Raw genomic sequence first — 13,592 nt, 5'->3', positions numbered from 1 at the left:
ATTTGCGGAAACTCAGAATCCAATTCTTGAAACAAACAAAACAATTACTAGTTAAATACAAAAGGGCGTATACATTAACACACGCTCGCGCGCGCGCGCGCACACACAGACACACCCTACACACACAAGAACAGAAGAGAAGACATGCTTACTGGATCTGCCAATTATGGGTTGAAGGAAATGGATCGGATGATTAATTTAACCGCTGCTAATAAATGTTTTCAAATATATATACAGATTTTCGTTTTCTATCAGACTTTTATTCGATGACTGGAAAAAAGGGTCTCAATGAGCTGTAAATGAGGAGTCGATTTGTGAATTTGTATGTAGAGCTGCAGAGGTCAATAATTTTGCATATCGCTGCATCATCCTGTTGTACGTTCGGCATTTTCAGTTTTTATGTATATTTTGAGTATGTAAATAAATCGTCAAGCCATCTCGGTCCAAGGGCTAAAGCTAAAATACAATGAATAAGTTTCAAGTTTATGTGTTTGAATTTCATAATAATTATGAACGAAAAAATGCAAGCAACTCCCTTGTAATATCCCAAATGAGCAAATTATCCTTTTATAAAAAAATAACTTTACCTCCCTATATTTTTTAAAATACAACAATTCACTCCCTTATAAATTTTAAAATGAAGCAATTAACTTCCCTGTATAATGAGGTAAATTGCTTCATTTTAAAAAATAAAAGAGGGTAAATTGCTATATTTTTTCATAAAGTGGTAATGTGTCCATTTTCAATATCACAAGAGGGTAAATTGTTGTTCACCTAATTATAAATATTTGTCTCATTTAATATAAATTATCTAAAGAGTGTTTATCTGACTAAATATGAGTTTCTTATGACATAAATTTATTGATCAAATCAATATATTTATCGTAATATTGATTAATTACGTATCATTGTTTCTATCAATCATTTTGTCTTTTTCAATGACATAATTAATTTAAAAATATTACACCAACATATTAGTAACTAAATTAACAAATCATTGATGATTAATTAATTATGATAAATGGAGAGTCATTTTTATGTTGTTGTTTCCACTAACATAATAAATTACATTATTACATTAACATATTAATAATTCATGAAATACAATTGCTATAATAGATTTATTATGGGGGACCAATCTATATATAATAAATGGGTGAATAGCAATTTACCTCCTATGATATTAAAAATGAGCACATTATCCCCCTATGAAAAAAATATAATGAGGTAAATTGCTTCATTTTAAAAATTATAGGAGGATAAATTGTTGTATTTTGAAAAATACAAGGAGGTAAATCGCTATTTATTTTTTCATAAGGGGGTAATTTGCTCATTTTCGATATCACAATGGGGTTGCTTACATTTTTCCCCATTATAAATCAAAACATAAAGATTATGCAAGTAAGTGTTATTTTTATATGTACTTAGATAGTTTTCTTAATTTTACTTTGACAAGTAAGAGGATAACTTTATTTTTGTTTAAATTTATGTAAGTGTATGATTATTTAATTTTATCCAAAAACATCAGATATATATATATATATATTTTGGATAAATTAGTATGTAATACAATTTGAACTATTTTTATGGCAAAAAATACTTAAAAATAGTTTCTATTTTTTTATTTGAATTTAGATAAGTTTAGCCATTGATAGGTTGATAGATTATTTAAAAAATCATCTCAATTAGTTGTTTGTTCTTATGTATATTCCATCTGCATGGTCGGTTCTTTATACCGTGTTATGGTTGGATTTTAAATTTTTCTTTTGAGTTTTTCGATCTTGCATGACCAATCTCACTGATAATCATATTATCGAATTAGTTAGATAAATAAAAGACCCTGAAGTTAGGGATGGCATTTTGAGTAAAATAGGAAGCTTGTTGGAATATATTTTTTATCATCACATATATAAGCTTTTGGAGTTTTAAAGCTTATATTCAATTTTTGTCCATTGGCAGATGATAAAGAGTGGGTCGTCTTTTCAAAATACCTAGTTGGTATAATACCTTTTTTAATACAATTAATATATGCTCTACTGTCTATAAGAGCAGTAAATATTTTTCTAAAATTGTTACTTATGAAAAGATTGATTTTAACATTTCATCTTTGACTAGTGACTATCTCCAAAGTGGATAGAAAATTGTCCTCATATTTTTCTTCACCTACTTTAGTATTCTTGCTAATTTCCAACATTTCAACTCTATTAGTAAGAGACCGATTATATTTTTTTTTTTAATATTTTTTATTTCTTCTTTTAATTTTTCTACTTCTATTTTACTCAAAATGATATCCCTAACTTCAGGGTCTTTCATTTCTCTAAGTAATTCGATAATATGATTATCAATGAGAACATTTATTTTTCTATTTTTTAAAATTTTGTCATTAATTCATAAAACTCCTGATGTCAATTTTCCTCCTATTTTTCCTGTCTACATGAACAAGAAGGTTCTTCTTCTTCAAATTCAGAAGAGGTCGATGAATATTCAAAATTTTCTTCCATATTTTTAAGTTCACTTTGTTCTTCAAATTGTTCTTAAAATTCAAAGGATTCTTTTTCCTCAGAAAATATTACATTAAGTATTTGTTTTTTTCTTCTTCTTCTTCTAAATTAAGATTATTGATTTTTTTTTTAATTTTCAAGCTTTTTTGTTTCTGCATCTATTTGCAAGATGGTCTGTTTATCCACAAATATAGCATTTTCTTATTTTTTTTTTGTGGTACTATATTTAGCCTTCCATTCATTTTTTCTAGCTAAGTCTTTTTCTTTCTTTATTTCTTTTCTTAATTTTTTCTTTTTATACTTCTTTTCTTTAATTACTGAAGTTCTATTCGTAGGGATTTTTTATCTATTAGATGGTTTCATTTCCATTTCAAATTGAGCACATAATTGTCTTAATTGACTTTTCTCTATTAAATTTTGTCTTTTAATTTGTCGGTTTAGTCTAATTGCATTGCAAAAATTCAATCCTTCTTGGATGCAGGTTCCAATTAACTTCCCATAAATATATTGATTATAATTAATTTGCATGTCTCCTTTTATTCTAACTCTTTCTGCAAAAAGATGAGGGAGGCTATCTATGAATTTAGACTTCCAATGAGCATCATTTGACTCTTGGAGTTCTATAACTCTACTAAGGAAGACGTCTATATACCATCTAAATGAAGTTAATGTCTTACATTTTAAATTCTGTAATAGTGTTTCGATATTTTCACTATTATCCGACCACCTATCTGTAAAATATTCAATAATATTGATAGCTAATGTATAAACTGCTTTTCCTTATGAGATATTATTTTCAATTTTTATTGTATTTAATATTTCATCTTTATCAGTTTAGCGGAAAAAATTATCCCACCATCCCTTTAATTGGCCAGTAAATCCTGCTATGATCATTTTAGCAGTAGCTTTATCGAAATTATTATTTCCTTTACAGATAGTACTATACATCATCATCCTATGTATAATATTATATTTTTTTTTTCTGTAAATCCGTCAATGTTTCATTCATAAATTTATTTGTCATTGTAACTATTTTGGTCAATTATCTCTTATTCTTCATAAAGAATATATTGGGGTGTTGGTCTAGGATAATAAAATTTTGTTTGCATTGGCTTCCTAGCAAAATTTTTTAATTTGTTAATTTCCTCCGTTAGTTCTCCTTTGTAATCTTGGGAATTTACGCCATTATTTAGAGTATTTAATTTTAGAGTTTTAAATTTTTGGTCCAGTAATTTTTCTAATTTTCCTATAAATTTTTAAATTAAAACCTACTATATTATTATAATAATAATAGCAATACTGATATACTTTTCAATTTTAAATTATATATATAATATAAGTTAAGTAATTTGTTGAATCTAAACCTTTTATTTTCTTAAAATCTAATGGTTGAAATTAATTGATTAGATCTAACGATTAATATTTAATAAAAAAAGATCCAACGATCAATATTTGATAAAAAAAGATAAGGACAATCATTAAAATAAGAAAAAATATATATTAAGTAAGGGTATAATGATCATTTTATAAAAAAATAAATGCCGTTAGTTAAATTTAATGGAGAGGGGTGATTGAGTTACGTTTAAGAAATATAGGGGGGTTTTTAGCCTATTTTTAAAACGGAAAGAAATTTTTAGCCTAATTTTTAAAATATAGGGGGGTTTTATACATTTTAGCCTAAAAAATAGTCATAATAAGTACTCAAGCAAATGTAACAATGGAGTTTAATGCCTCATTTACGAAGAATAAGGGGCAAAAACCCAATATTACGAAATTTAGGGGCAAAATTTGTAATATTGCCAATAATCAAAACACCTCTCTGAAAGCCCTTTTTTCCATTTCTGAACTACTATTGAGCACTCGCAAAGTAAAGAAACTCAATTCACGTCCTTGCATGTCTTGATTTTGATTGGAAAGGCTCTGATGGATTCATCAAATCAAGACACTCATCCGCACATTTCTGATCAACTCAACAACCCTCTCCAATTCACCATTCATGTTCCCGATTCTTCAAGCCCTAGTGGAAATGGTCTTCAAAACCCTAACTTGAATCCGAATTTTGGGGAAAACCCTGTTGCAGATGCCAAAACAGTCCATGATCACTTCCGTTCGGTGCAAGTTCCTAAAGGAAAAAGGTGCGGTCGGCCCCGAAATCCTGTGTCTTCTTTAAACCAGGTACGGAAGATATTCCCCATGTCCTTTAATAATGGATTGAGTAATCTAGGGGTTTCGTCAGTAGCTTCTACTTCAGGACAGGTTAGCAAGACCCAGATGGAAAATTCAAGTAATTTAATCACGAAAAGACATGGGTCTGGTTCAAATTCTGGTAATGTGCCCAAGAAAATTGTGGATGACATGTCGGATGAGATAATCGTGATTAATAAGGAGGCCACAGCTGAGGCCTTAATTGCATTAACGGCGGGGTTCCCAGCCGATTCGCTTACCGAGGAGGAAATAGATTATGGGGTCGTGTCTGTGGTAGGCGGAATTGAGCAGGTTAATTACATCTTGATTAGAAATCATATAATTACAAGGTGGCGTGAAAATGTGTCAAACTGGGTAACAAAGGAGATGTTTTTGGATATTGTTCCGAAGCATTGTTGGGGACTTTTGGACACTGCTTACAGTTACTTGGTTTCACATGGGTATATTAACTTTGGGGTAGCGTCTGCAATAAAAGAGAGGACTTTGGTGGAACCGAAACAGTCGAGTGTGATTGTAATTGGGGCTGGGCTTGCAGGTTTGGCTGCTGCAAGGCAGTTGATGGCTTTCGGGTTTAAGGTGACAGTTGTGGAGGGGAGGAAGCGTGCTGGAGGGAGAGTGTATACAAAGAAGCTGGAATACAAGAATAGGTTTGCCGCTGTGGATTTGGGAGGAAGTGTGTTAACAGGTACTTTGGGCAATCCACTTGGGATTTTGGCTCGGCAGTTGTCATTTACACTTCATAAGGTGAGAGATAAGTGTCCCCTTTACCGAGTCGATGGGAAACCGGTGGACCCTGATTTGGATCGGAGAGTGGAGACTTCTTTTAATCAACTATTGGATATATTAAGTAAAATCAGGCTGTCAATGGGAGAGGTTTCGCAGGATGTATCTCTTGGGGCTGCATTGGAGACATTTCGCGAGGCCTTCAATGAGGAGGAGATGAATTTGTTCAATTGGCATCTTGCAAACTTGGAATATGCTAATGCAAGTTTGCTTTCAAAGCTTTCACTTGCATTTTGGGATCAAGATGATCCATATGATATGGGAGGGGACCACTGCTTCTTGCCTGGTGGAAATGGAAGACTGGTGCAAGCATTAGTGGAGAATGTCCCTATTCATTATGAGAAAACCGTCCAGTCGATTCGTTATGGTAGTGATAGGGTGCAGGTTTCTGTTGAGGGGGGGCAGATTTACGAGGGTGATATGGTTCTTTGCACAGTTCCTCTGGGTGTTCTGAAAAATGGTTCTATCAAGTTCATCCCTGAGTTGCCTCAGAGGAAGCTTGATGCTATAAATAGGTTGGGATTTGGCTTGTTAAATAAGGTTGCCTTGCTCTTTCCATATGCATTTTGGGGAACTGATCTTGATACATTTGGCCATCTCTCTGATCATCCTAGCTACCGTGGGGAGTTCTTTCTCTTTTACAGCTATGCAACTGTAGCTGGTGGTCCGCTTTTGATTGCTTTAGTTGCAGGAGAAGCAGCTTACAGGTTTGAGATCATGGATCCTACTGAAGCTGTGAGAAGGGTGCTTCGGATTCTTAGAGGTTCAAATTCCTTGACTTTCTTTACTCTTTATCTTAATGTTCATGATCATTATTTTCCTTTTGGAAAATTTAATGTGTCTTTTAATTGCATGCTTATCTACGAGATAATAGTGCGTTCAATCTGATTTGTAGATTGCATGCATGCTCATGGAAGCAAAAATTTCATATGCTTCTTATTGTTTTATATGCTCTATATTGTGATGCATTTAGTTTCATCTATTCTTTCATTCTGCTTCTAATGATGTTGGCACTTGCATTGACCTGGTCAAGGTCCTTGGTTACTTGTTGATATGGAGTCATGCTCCTGAAGTTTAATTTTATTGTTTGATACGCTGTGGTGGATTTTCAGGAAATACTGATCATCTAACTTTGGCCCACTAAGATTTTATATTTTCTTACCTTGTGCTTCCAATTAATAACAGTGTGGTAAATCATGGTGTACAAAATTACAGATGTCAGATGGACATCCTCTTAGGATTTCCGTAGAAGGCAACCGGATAAGAAAACTAAAGAAATGATTGATGTTTTGGACATAGTTTACTGGTGAAGCAAAAATATGATGCTTCAGGAGTTATACATTCACTAATGTAGTATAATAAAACTCTTAACTTGTGAGCTGGTCTAACTTGATATCTAGCCTCTGTGATACAGGTATTTATGAACCACAAGGCATTGAAGTCCCAGATCCTGTCCAAACTGTCTGTACAAGATGGGGCAGTGACCCCTTAAGTTGCGGGTCTTACTCTAATGTTGCAGTTGGGGCATCAGGAGATGACTATGACATTTTAGCAGAAAATGTGGGAGATGGGAGACTCTTCTTTGCTGGTGAGGCTACAAATAGGCGCTACCCAGCAACGATGCATGGTGCTTTGCTTAGTGGGTTCAGAGAAGCTGCCAACATGGCTAATTATGCTAGAGTTAGAGCCTCGAAGTCAAAACTCGAGAAAAACCCATCTCAAAATGCACATACTTGTGCTTCTATTCTTGCAGATTTATTCAGGCAGCCTGATCTGGAATTTGGCAGCTTTGCTGTACTTTTTGGTAGAAAGAATGCTGATTCAATGGCAATTTTGAGGGTGACGTTTGGCGGACACCGAAAGAAGCCGGATCAGCAATATTCTAATAAGTTACTTTTTGAGCAGCTTCAATCTCATTTTAATCAGCAACAAGAGTTTCATGTTTATACGCTGTTATCTAAGGCACAAGCCCTTGAGCTGAGAGAGGTGAGAGGGGGTGATGAGGGTCGGCTTAATTATCTCTGCGAGAAGGTTGGAGTGAAGCTGGTGGGTAGAAAGGGTTTGGGGCCATCTGCAGATTCTGTAATTGCTTCAATTAAGGCTCAGAGGAGCAGCCGCAGCCAGAAGTCTTCATCATCTGGTAGGTGGTCTTAACTTAATTGTGCATAAATGTAAGCCTAAGCATAAGCCTATGCATCAGCCAAAGCATAAGTTTGTGCATTGCATGGGTTAGGCTGATTTTTCTTGAACTAGTTGCTTAGGCCATGTGAATTATATTATGGTAAAGATGCTATGAATTTTCCTTTGTGTTTGATTAGAAAGATTTTTGTGTATTACATATTTGTGGAATGGGTTATGTTAAATGGAAATTGCGTTCTTAAATAACAAAAGATGGAGGTGGCAGTCTTAATCATTCTATTTCATCACATGTTTGGGAATATATAGAATGCAAAAAAGTCAAAGGGGTTTATGTGTTTAAGAGAATTATACAAGATGTTGTTCAGGTGAACCTGGCTCTCTGTATCTAGTAAAAACCTTGAAGAATGATTGGAAGGTGGTTGATGTGTTCTAACTAAGTTGGTAGAGTAAGTTAATGTACCACTGGGAATGATGTGGGATGTGAAAAACGAGATGCTGGATGTGATCCTGTGGTAATCCCTCTTATGGTCCAGGTGATAGTGAGGTGTCCTAAATATTGAGTATCAATTAGGGGCTACTAATGTGAATGATTCAGAGATATTTATACTTTATGTTTGTGTAAAGGTGGTTCTTAGCTTGTTCATGATGTGTAAAATGAGCATAAATGTGTTGGGGAAATCTCCATACCTTGTGGCTGTCAAGGTTACTTTACTGCACTACAACTGAAACACTAGGTGACCTGATGTAAAAGTAGTTTCGTCAATGTCCCTAACTTGAGTATTTCAGAAGTACAGTGAACGAATGCATGGTTGTAGCGAGACCAATATCTAAAATATTTTTTTTTTTCTTATTGCACTTCCCTTGTATGCAAATGCAATTCTTGGATATTTTTCTGTATGTTCAATGTCTAATTGATATGTTAAGAAACTTAGCATATCAAGTTTACACTTGCATCATTAAACTGGACAGGTTGGCTGAGATGTTGATTGCCCATTAGCAATTTATAGACAGTTCTTTGAGAGAGTAGTTGCATTCTAATGACTTTATGTGTCAATTACTCCTCTATTACCAACCAAATAACCAAAGGTGACTTACACATGGCACAGAAAGGTGTTTCAAAGTGTGGCGTCATTCCTAGTATTAATACTATTTTAAGTGACTAAGTGTGTTGCAAAAGGATATAAGGTGATCTTTTGGTTGGGCATGATGCTGTCTTTGGATAGCATTTAAGCAGTTCCTCAATGTGGTTAGACAAATGGGTAGTGGTCAAAGTATAAGAAAAGGTTATGAAAAGGTCAAATTAAGGTTCTGAAAGATTTTATATGATATAAAACATCAGCTATCAGAATTATTGACAATTCATTGAAAATGAAATCTAAATGAGTGAACCAAGCTTTTGCAAAAGACGGTTTATCATCCTTTATGATTAACTGAGAGTTCTTGAAGAATAGTAACTTAAACTGTTCTCTGTCCCGCTCACATTACGTACAAGGTAAGTACTGCAAGCCTATCTATGGAACTGTATAAAAAAGCCTTAGTGTTTCTATATAAAAGAATGTATAATGATTCCTGCTAATATTCTCTTCCATCAATTGAATAGTTACTAATTATTAGATGTCATTTCTTCTTACTGATCCGAATGAAGATTTATAGATGTGCCCCCCCCACCCCCCCTTTTTCTGCTCTTAAGAGACAAAGCTATTCTGGTGACTCATCTGAAATGGGACAGAATAAAGTAATAAAGCAGTTAGGAACTTATATGTGACGAATTATACTGTAAATATGGAAGTACATAGTTTTTGGAATTATTATCTATATATACTGCAAGCTTTAACATCTTGTTTCATTGGTTTAATGAAAGTTAGTGATAGTCAGGCTCACATATAAATGGAAAAGAAGCTAAGAGATCTTGCTAATGCTTGAAGGTAATGTTCAAGTGTTAGGAAAAAGGAGAGGATAAAATTTGGTCAGAATTATACAGAGCTCTTAAGCGTAACTCTACGCTACTGCCTCGTTCAGTAATATTACCTCTAGCCTCCATCCCATGATCTTCGTGTAGTAACCTTTTGAATAGTTTCGGTGCAATAGAACTCCTCTGATTTCTGTTTCACTAATGAAGTTACTTTGGATACTATATGTGGGTATAAAGAAAACCTAGCTGTTTAATTCAGTATTTAGGAAAGCTTCAGATTTACAATTTAACTCTTAATGTCGCTGCATTTCTACAGAAACAAACGATTAGATACCAGTAAAGTAGATAATATCTGTCAAATGGAAAAGGAGGTATTCAATAAATGAAAATCTTAAAGTCTAACTTTTGCTCATTATTATATTATCAATCAATACATCTTCACAACCACTTTAAACCTGTAATTGATTTTTGTACCATGGTTTCTCTTTCTATGATTGAAATCATTGAATAAACTACATTATCAATAGAGACCTTGATATCATAAAAATATGCTCGTGTTTCAATGAAATTACATCCCTTGGATTCGCTAAGCGAATGCTTTAAAAAAAAATTAGGCCTGCCTGAGAAGGCGCTCTCACCCTAGTGATGGGTCATAATCTTGATTTGGTGAATACTCGATTTGGAGGATGTGATCCTTGAATGGCTGAAGAAAGATGGACTTCCAGAAAACCATCCATGATTTATGAGGCATCCAAATATGTTTTATCCTTTATTTGATATATAAGAGAATTTTTAATCCGAGTTTGCTCTTGGAAAGTGGAATCTTCTATTATGTATGAGGTAAAAAGTAACTGAGTTAAATAATACAAATGGAGGGGTTAAATCTTTTTCAAACTTCAATAGCAATAGGTGCATTAACTGAATTATTGTCTCAAGAAAGGTGTATTATTTGTTGTGAAGGTGATAGAGAACTAGAGTTACAGGTACTGTTCAACATTGGGAGGACTGCCTGACTTGATAAAAACTTATGAAACAAGAGAACAATCAGAAACTGGAATTAATATGAGTAGAACATAAGAATATTACATGCATTATCAGAAATTTTTTCATTTTCTCAGCTGAAAAAATGAGGAACCAGAAGCTGTTGAAAACAGGGTCCATTTAGGATTACTTTTTCTGTAGGATAATGTATATGCTATGTTTTTCTGTATGTGGAAGGGCACTCAAGTAGAATTGAAGCTAATGATTTGTCCTCTTTCCTTAAGGTGTACCGAAGTCGAAAGCAGCTTCCGCGAATCAAAAGCTAATTAGGTATGAGCAGAAATCTGCATTAATTTTAATTTCTATAACTTTGGGTTTCATAATCTCATGCATCAATTTGTTACTTTTTCTTACGCAGAAAGGCTAAAATTATACGCAACTGCAGCAGATCTTCCATTCCAAGCACAATTATAGAAAGCAAAGTCGGCAGCAACGGTGTCAATTTGGAGCCCAGAGCACTGGTCAGTAGTAACAGCTTGAGTCGTCCGGGTTCAGATATTGGGGTAAGAGTATCTAGCAGTAACAGGGACGTGCCTCCTTCCAATTCACATAATAGTGTCGTCTTTGTGAGTCATATTGGATGTTCTATTCCACAGAATTTGGGCCATGATAATGGCTCCACATCTTCTTTTGGTCCTAATGTTGCGTCAACAGCATCAGACAGCAACAAAAGCCTGGCTCCTGTGGATTCCAATGTTGGTATGACGACGCTCGGTAACATGCCAAGTTCTTACCCTCAGAAGTTTCTCGCTAGCAGCTCGACTGCTGCAAGTTCAAATAGTTTGGGGAACGCATTAAGCATTACCAACACCCAGTCTCTACCACATGTAGATGTTCATAGGGATTTGTTGGGTGATACAAGTGGTTCTAATACTCAGAACTTTGTTAGCAGAAATGACTCAGCTGCTCCTCCAAGTTCTGAAATGGGAGCTATAACAGTGAGCAGTAATAGCAACCAGGCACCCTCAAATTCAAATATTGGTAGCTTTAATATTCATACCCCTATTGGGGACATTTCTGATAGTATCAGTTGTATATCTAATCAAGAAAATATATTTGAAGATATAATGAATGAACTGCTTCCCCAATCCGGCTCAAGCTCTGGTGCCTGGCAACTCACAGGAAAGCTGTAGGAATCTGAAATTGTATGAAGGCTGTTTTTGTCTGGTAAATTTTACATTGCCCTTTCAATAGCTTTATTTTATCTGTTGTTGATGTACTCATGGGTAGTAAAGCCAGTTTATACTTTTTTGGTGGTTTCCTTTTTGTCAAATATTCTGCTATATTAACCTTCAATCTCTTAATCTGCATCTTATTGAGACCAGAGACCAGCACAATGACATATTTGGCCTCTCCAGATTTGCTACGGCTTGGATAGTGAATGCAGTAGTTTAAGATCAGATGAAACTCATCTGGTATGTTGAATATTCTACATATTGATGCAATCTGGCGCTTAGCAGTTAGTATATGGGAAATGGGAAACTTTTAGCGAGTGGAAAGTCATAAAATAAATTCATTTTGCTAGATTGTACTCTGAACAATGAATACTTTGCCGAATGGTTTTCAAAATTCAAATATTTCAATATTTTTTAGTGCATGGGTAGAAGCCTGGACTCACCTGTGCTACACGTGGTAGCTGATCTTATATTTTTTCACATCATGCAGCAAGTAAAGAATAAAGTCTAACTCGTTGTATGGATTCTTGGTACATATATGAATGTAGGAGATAGTACTTCGAGAAGTTTCCTTTGTCCGTAATTGATTTGGATAAAAGGTTTTTTCATTGTCTTCTTTTTCTCAATCGTGATTTTGATAACTACTCTCATCCTTTTGCTTTTATTACCTAATCTTTTTTCTCCAGTCTGTGCTGCACTTGATGATATTATACTATGTTGATATGAGACTCATTACATTGCAGTGGATTCTTTGATTTTTGTTGAGACTTGTGAATGGATTTGTCTCGCAGATTATGGCTAAGTCAAGGAGACCTCCAGAGAGTACTTATGTGAAGCTGATCAGACTGAAATTTTTCGAGGATTAAATCTGGTTATCCACGAGTTCAGTCTTACCCATCCTGCTAAACATCGTGCCATCTGAAGAGTTATTTATGGCTTATCTGATATCCGGATCATGTTCTTTAGCAGTTCTCTATGGACTTAGCCAATGATCTGCACTTCTACTTGGGTGTACTTTTGTGAATAGCTGGAATTATCAGCAGTGGTGATGGGATGGGGTTTTCAGTTTGGTTGCTTTCATGATCAAGAAGTATCCAAACGGCTCGATGTATAGTGCCATAGCTTGGCTGGAACTCAGAAAATTTGGTGTGTGGTTCTTAAGTCTTCAGCGTAGACGAGCACACTTGTACATAATAGTTGTCATCTAACCATATATAATAGCATAGATTTCATGTATAACTTTCTCCAAAGTTTTGTGTTTTACACCTTTATTCATTCGTCCCTCATTTCATGTCTTGGAAAGTGGACTTCTTGTCGCATGAAATGTCCCTGACATTTGATCTCCTCTGTTACAAGTTGCAATCAGATGGCTTCATCCTTGCTCCTACTTGAGGCTGCATCATGCAGACTGCATTCTTGAATCTTCCCTGGCAAATTTTGACTTGTAATATGATTAGATTAAAAGATGGTTTATCCCGAATTTACTCAATGTATTTTCTTCTTGATCCTGCTCTCTTCAGTATGATTCAAGTTACCCAGTGTTCTGCATTGATTAGTAAACACAAATGTTTGCAGAACATATAGGCGCTTGCAATTTGTTTTACCTTCTACTCCACCGTGGTCTGGATCTTGCTAGTTCTAGGAACTTGGAAATGGAATATATTCCATGGGGGCAAAAATATGCTCCTTTTGCATCTGCTTTGACATATTGCCTTGGTCATTTGATGTACTGATATTGTTATATGAAGTTATGATTTGATGATGTTTACATGTTTTGCCCATCATAGAACTCAAAGCAACATCTATTATGAGAGAATAGCGATCGTAGTTAGACAA

At 34.6% G+C, this 13,592-nt stretch overlaps 2 protein-coding genes across 4 annotated transcripts in view; one reads left to right on the top strand and one right to left on the bottom strand.

Annotated features, from left to right (window-relative positions):
* The window catches only part of LOC105174190 (exocyst complex component SEC8), a gene marked incomplete in the record, with an annotated part of 22,218 nt that extends 21,850 nt beyond the window's left edge, over window positions 1-368 (bottom strand). Inside the window, 1 exon segment of the mRNA XM_011096216.2 lies at window positions 153-368.
* On the top strand, window positions 4,336-13,261 carry LOC105174189 (protein FLOWERING LOCUS D). 3 transcript variants are annotated; one of them, XM_011096215.2, is made up of 7 exons: window positions 4,336-6,252; window positions 6,904-7,629; window positions 10,806-10,851; window positions 10,940-11,084; window positions 11,178-11,748; window positions 11,907-11,996; window positions 12,548-13,261. In XM_011096215.2, exons 1-5 carry the CDS (start codon window positions 4,425-4,427, stop codon window positions 11,712-11,714), a joined length of 3,282 nt encoding a protein of 1,093 aa, XP_011094517.1. In that variant the 5' UTR covers window positions 4,336-4,424; the 3' UTR covers window positions 11,715-11,748; window positions 11,907-11,996; window positions 12,548-13,261. The 3 variants fall into 3 exon arrangements, with proteins under 3 accessions (XP_011094517.1, XP_011094516.1, XP_020553397.1); XM_020697738.1 differs by having other exon boundaries at window positions 4,337-6,252; window positions 10,940-11,748; XM_011096214.2 differs by lacking the exon at window positions 11,907-11,996 and having other exon boundaries at window positions 10,940-11,748.

Source organism: Sesamum indicum, linkage group LG11 (genome assembly GCF_000512975.1).
Source record: "Sesamum indicum cultivar Zhongzhi No. 13 linkage group LG11, S_indicum_v1.0, whole genome shotgun sequence".
NCBI lineage: Eukaryota > Viridiplantae > Streptophyta > Magnoliopsida > Lamiales > Pedaliaceae > Sesamum > Sesamum indicum.
Note: the sequence above shows the minus strand (reverse complement) of the source record. Positions and strands in the feature narration are given on the sequence as shown.